Source organism: Haplochromis burtoni, unplaced genomic scaffold (genome assembly GCF_018398535.1).
Source record: "Haplochromis burtoni strain Fernald_Lab_line unplaced genomic scaffold, NCSU_Asbu1 Contig_1768, whole genome shotgun sequence".
NCBI lineage: Eukaryota > Metazoa > Chordata > Actinopteri > Cichliformes > Cichlidae > Haplochromis > Haplochromis burtoni.
This window is the reverse complement of record NW_024584129.1, coordinates 12,501-18,931: the sequence shown is the minus strand read 5'-3', so window position 1 is coordinate 18,931 and position 6,431 is coordinate 12,501. Positions and strand designations below refer to the sequence as shown.

Here is a 6,431-nt window from a genome sequence, read left to right as displayed (position 1 = left end):
AACCTTCATCTTATTTATTTAATTTATTTTTAGCAAAAACCCGTATTTGCAGCCAGGGTCAGCACGAATGTGACCCCTTCAGACTGCCTTTTAGTTTTAAACTTCTAATTTAAGCAGTTGCTGCTTAAATGGCGTCACAAATGGTTTAAATGAGCCTGTAGTAGTTTATGTAGTGTTTCATGTGTGAAGCCTTGTGTATGCTGAGTAACATCACAGTATAAATGAATGTGGCTTTTCTGTGTGTTTTTGTAAAGGTATGGTGTAACTCCTGAGAATATCATCTTGTATGGTCAGAGCATCGGCACGGTGCCCACCATCGATCTGGCTGCTCGCTATGAATGTGCTGCCGTCATCCTGCACTCACCACTAATGTCGGGCTTACGGGTGGCCTTCCCTGACACACGCAAGACTTACTGCTTCGATGCCTTCCCCAGGTATGTGTTAAAGACGCAATCAACACGCATGCATGTCACAACGTGGGCAACCAGCAGTGTTACAGTTTTATTGTAACACTGATCCGTTAAACCTCTCTGATGTAAAGGTAAAAATGTAACTTTCTGCCAGGCAACTGCTTCACGGCTAGTAGGAGGGAAAAGAGTAAAATTAATAGAGAGAAGAAGAAAAAAACTCTGAGCTCAAGTCCTTTCTGTTTCTGGAACCGAAAAGTCTCTTTGTCATATTTGTGTGAGCACTTTTTGATGTATGTGTGTATTTAAAAAAAACAAACCAAACGTTGAAACTTTTAGGCTCCACCTGAGTTTTTATTGCACCCATAATATAAGGAAATGGCTGATGCATTTATTTATTACCAGAAGTAAATTTCTATAAAACAGTTGCTCATATATTTGAAGGATCAAACGTCAGCATGAAGACAAAACATACAACACAACAATAAAAGGAAGCACAGATATTTGCTCTGGAGTCTTGCAGCACCAGATGTGGCTGCGAGGTCACATGTGGCTGCCTCTGAAGCAGAGGTTGGAACGTAAACAAAATTCAAGCTGGCATCTAAAAACTGGGTGTTGGTCTATGAGAAATGACATTTGTAAAAAGCAGCAGCAACAAGTGAAATATGTTTTTGGGGTTTATTTTGCCTGTCCTCTCTGGACTGTAGCAATCAGGATTGTCTGTCACAGCCCAACAGATCGTTACAGCTTTTATCATACTGGCCCACTTGATTGTCGTAGTTTGTTCGATCTTTATTATTTATTTATTTATTTTTACTTTTAAGTAGTGCTGTCAATAGATTAAAAAAGACTAACTCACAATTTTCTGTAGTTAATTGCGATTAATCGCAATTACTTGATCAATAGCCTGGCTGCAATTACACTTTTTCAACTTTATATTTAAGCTTGTAACTGACATTTATGCAACATAATGAAGCAGAATAAACACAAATAATGTTAAATGCTTAAATTCAAAGAGAATATGAATAGTTTCAGTCTTTTAACACAGCTTCTCTCCTGTGAAATACAACTTTAAAAAAACCCTATATACTAATAGGTAAGTTTACACTCATACATAATATATATTAGTGCTGTCAAACAATGAAAATATTTAATCAGATTCATCACAGGGTTACTGTGGATTAATTTTGATTAATCACAATTAAATATCATTCATTTTTATTCTATATTTATCGCATTTCATTTTGCATCAGCAAACAGAAAAAAGGGAAAATATAGGCACTTAACATGTTTATTGAACATCTTAAACCTTCATGTAAACAAAAAACTGTGAACATTTATCCTCTCTCTGTGTCACTCTTGGAGAGGCACTTCAAGTCCTTGAGACGAGGAACCAAAGCTTGTAAAGCGCCTGTTCCCAACGACATTAACAGGTCTGCAGTTTGTTGCAATCCACTTGGCATCAATCAATATGTCCGAGGTCGACTTACCGAGCCCCCGATGCTCCGTGAGCAAGCTGGGTGACACGTTAGCCAAAGTGCTAGCAGCATCCCTGACTAACATAAGCTTCGCTTCAATGTGATATTTTAAGCTGGAAGTGCTTCTGTAAAAATAAAATTCCTTCTGCCGAGACAAACTGCCCGAAATGCGTTGACAGAAACATTTCAGGGATTTTGAGTCATTCTGCACTCCAGATGTGTTGGCGTTACATTTTTTGTATCGCGTTAATCGTAATGACGGCGTAATCTGCGTTAATTTTGACAGCACTACTTTTAAGTTATTAGATTCTAAACTGACAGGACTAGGGATAGAAAGGTGAAAGACGAGGAAAAGAGAAGTTGGGAAGAGGCTCAACAACAGGAGAGGAACAGAAAGACAGAGGAGAAGAGAGACGGAGAGAAAAGACACTAAAAATGGGTTTGATCACCTGCTGGGAAAAAAACTAAAACAAGCACAAGGAAAACATCACAGTAGGGAAACCACAGCTACAACCAACATAAACACAAATAGCAGTAAATAATAAATAGTGAATGTTACTGAGCAGCATGCAAGACCGACAACCCACGATATGTTTAGAAGCAGCAGCCAACCAAGACGTGTTTGTGAACACCAGTCTGTACTCAGGTGTGTGAAGAATCAAAACAGTGCACGCTGCAAAGCATTTCAAACGCATGTTACCACAAAGGCAACTGACATTATTTGAAGCAGTGCCATCCTTGCACAGCTGACTGTTTACCTGCACAGTGCAAGACTTTACACTCCCGCCTTATGTCAAAAGAGACAGTAATATCAGAAGAACAACAGGCTGCTTTACTGTAAAAACCATGCCAGCAACCACAGTCAAAAATGTCTGAATTACATGGCTGATTAAAGTAATTGGCCCTCAATACTCTTTAGCCAGGAACTATAAGACAGCACAAAGATTATAGACCAGGGATGTCAGGTTTAGGGCCCTGGATCATCCAGGCAAAGATGCTAATCTGGCCAAAGGTTAAGGAGGTCATAAATTTGGGACTTTTAACTGTTTTTTCACAAGTTTTACAGCTTTTCCTTCAGGTAAAGACCTCTATCATGGCAATTCATACTACACTGTAGTAATTAAGTAATGAATAAACAGTTAAATGAGCAAGTACACAATAAAAATAAAAAATATAGCGTATAGCACTTTACAACTCCACAACTTTGATGGGTTTTTTTGCACTAATAATGTATTTTCACTTAAACAAGCAGCTGTTTTTTTATGTGCATTAAAGTTATATAAAAATGTAACAGTGCAAATTCCTCGCTGACAGTTTAACCAAAAGGCATTTCCAGTGGAAACTGGCCGACATATCCTCAGCATAACCATGTATAATATCCACAACACTTAAAAAGAGGTTATACACACACAATACGGTAACATCATGTTGTAGCACAGTACGTATCGCTCCGCCTACGATAGCCGTAATGCTCCATTGCAGGTTCACAATGTACAATGCGGGTCGTACTGAAACATCTGACAGATTTTTGAGCGCCGTGCACATAAAACCGTTTCGAGGTCAGCAAACACAACCAGAGTTCATACATAAGGCACACGGGATTATAAGGGGCTCTGTCGACTTTCAGAAAAATCAAAGGATTGATTTTAAGTGCGCCGTATTTTCCAAACAACACGGTAATAACGACGGCCCGCTAGCATGCGCTACCAAAAATAGTGCTTTGTTGTGTATCTGACGGACGAAAGCTAAACCAGTTCCACACCAGTGAAGCTGCAGCATTTTTACAAACCAGTTCTGGTTCATCTGTTTCATTCAACGATCCGCTTTCGCCCTTCTCGTTCCGTCGCTCGCCGCCATGCTTTTTCCGCCATGTGCGTATGAAAACAAAGGCACTGCGCATGCGCGTTTTACCCATATTCTATCGCGATATTTCATTTTCTTATCGTTGCCCAACATTATACCGGTATTACCGTGAACGGTATGATATGGCCCAGCACTAAGCAATGATTTAAATTTGATACATTTATTTCTTCCAATTTAAGGCCATGAATCGTGTTGACAATGTAGAAAAATGACAGACTGTTGCAGCTGCACTTCTTTTTGTATTTTTGGACATTATAATATCTCCTGGATTAAAAGTGCAGTTAAACTTCCGTACACTGACAGGAAGAGGAGTTTCCCTGATCTGGCCCACTTAGGATTAAAGTTGGCTGTAGGTGGCCCACCATGTAAAATGAGTTCGAACCACAACTTTGTCATACTTTACAATAACATTAGATGTGTGGTACGAGCATAACTGCCCATTGATTAAAACATGTACTATAGAAATAAGTGCCTGTGTTTTTTGAGCATTGACAGGGGATTTCTTTAAATCACCCTGTAATTCTTCAGCTAAGACACCTGAGTTAGAAAACACAGAGACTGCAGTCGTTTTTACACGCGTGGGCAGCAGCAAACGCACCCTGCAACTGCACACTGCTGCCTGCGTTCCTTTATTTTATACATGTGTGTGTGTGTAAAAATAACGTCACTCAGAATCAACAGGTTCTTCCCCTTTTCTAAAACTACATGTTCTTGGAAAGAGCTGCGGTGTCTCTTCTCTACATCTAACTGTTCTCTAAAAACAGGAAGTGGTTTTAGTAGCTGAATAAGTACATCACAAAGTTATTAGGTGAAAAGTTATTAGTGCTGTCAGCGTTAATCTGAAATGACGTTAACGAGCTACCGCGCATCTCCCAGTGCGTGGGGCTGGACGGCGTCAACACGTGAACGAGCTAACTGCGCTAACACACTAGTTCCCATCCATGTAATTGAGCATTGCGTGGCACATCCGACATACTGTTTTACTTTAGTCCATGACTCGCTTACCTTCAGGGTCATACGTCACATGAAAACCAAAATAGTTCCAAACGCCAGATCTGAATGAGGGTGGGGGAGGTTCAATTTGCCATGTTGCAACGAGCTTAGCTTCTGTCTCGCTAGCTTGCGCTGCGCTCAGTGAATCTGCGTTCGACTACTCTGCCTAGGCTGCACTGTCGAGCGCAGATCCACTGAGCGCTCAACACAGACAGCATCGTCAGAAGGAAATTAAAAATTTTGTATTGTTCGATACACATGCGTACCGAACCGAAAGCACTGTATCGAACGGTTCAATATCGATACGAGTATTGTTGCACCCCTACAACACAGCTATGGTTAGCATAATATAAACACATTAGCACAGTGAAGCTGGAGGATGAACACTAACTTTTTTCCACTCGATAAAAGTTAACGTGAGGGTTCCTGATGGTTAGAGACAAATGCAATCACATGGCAGGATGCTGTAAAAGGACCAAACTTCAGCCAGGAGAACAACTGAGATAATCCATCCACAATACGAGGTTAGTCATTCATATACTGCTGCTGGGGCTGGGCTGTAGTTACATCGTAAGGTTTTAAAAACTGATTTTTAAAATGAACAGTTGTAATAAAAACCGAGATGGGCTGACAGTGATCACTGACTGTTTTTAGGGGCTTGTTTAGATCAAACAGAACAAGATACAAAACATTAAAACATGTTAAAAACACAGAGTAGTTTTTAACCCGGAAGCAGGGTTCATACGTCATCACTTAAAGACCGGATATCCCACCTGCTGTGAATGTTTTAATACAGTACAGTTGTTATTATAATCACTCATCCTGTTTATGTTAGGATAAATAACATTCAGGCCTATACTACTGTACTTTAATGTCAGTCAGGTGGTACTCAGTGTGAAAAGTCTGAGAACTGCTGCCCTATGGCATTACCATCGGCACAAAAGTAAGAACTGCTGCTTTACAGTCTTCCTTCTCAGAGCCAACAATGTTTTTAGGCACACATCAGTCGTCATTTGTTATCATTGTTAAAATGTCTCAAAATGTTAATATAAAAGCCCTCAAAAACAGTTTTGAAACGGTTTGCAGCCGAGTGTGAAGCAGTGGGAATGAGAATCAGCACCTCCGAATCTGAGGCCATGGCCCTCAGCCAGAAAAAGGCGGAGTGCCCACTGCGGCTCAGGGACCAGTTCCTGTCCCGAGTGGAGGAGTTTAAGTATCTCAGGGTCTTGTTCGCAAGTGACGGGAGAAGGGAGCGGGAGATCGACAGACGGATCGGTGCTGTACTGGTCTGTTGTGGTGAAGAGAGCTGAGTGTAAAAGCCAGGTTCTCAATTTACCAGTTGATCTACGTCCCTCGCATATGGTCACGAGCTGTGGGCAGTGACTGAAAGAACGAGATCGCGGATCCTGGGCGCCTCCTGGGTGAGGTGTTCCGGGCATGTGGGCCGGGAGGAGGCCCTGGGGCAGACCCAGGACACGCTGGAGAGATTATATCTCTCTGCTGGCCTGGGAACGCCTTGGTGTTCCCCCATACAAGCTGGAGGAGATGGCTAGGGAGAGGGAGGTTCTCTTCCCCACGACCCAGCCCTGGATAAGCGGAAGAAGATGGATGGATGTTAATCTAAAATTTAAAGAGTGAAATTTAGCAATAGTATTTTTTTTTTTCTTTGAGCGAGATAGGGAGAGATAAA

The 6,431-nt window shown here is 41.2% G+C and overlaps 1 protein-coding gene across 1 annotated transcript in view; it reads left to right on the top strand.

Annotated features, from left to right (window-relative positions):
* Positions 1 to 254: 254 nt before the first annotated feature.
* LOC102295479 (alpha/beta hydrolase domain-containing protein 17C) overlaps positions 255 to 6,431 on the top strand; it is a gene marked incomplete at its 5' end in the record, with an annotated part of 13,935 nt that continues 7,758 nt past the window's right edge. Inside the window, 1 exon segment of the mRNA XM_005952549.2 lies at positions 255 to 434. Coding sequence (XP_005952611.2) covers positions 255 to 434 — 180 coding nt within the window.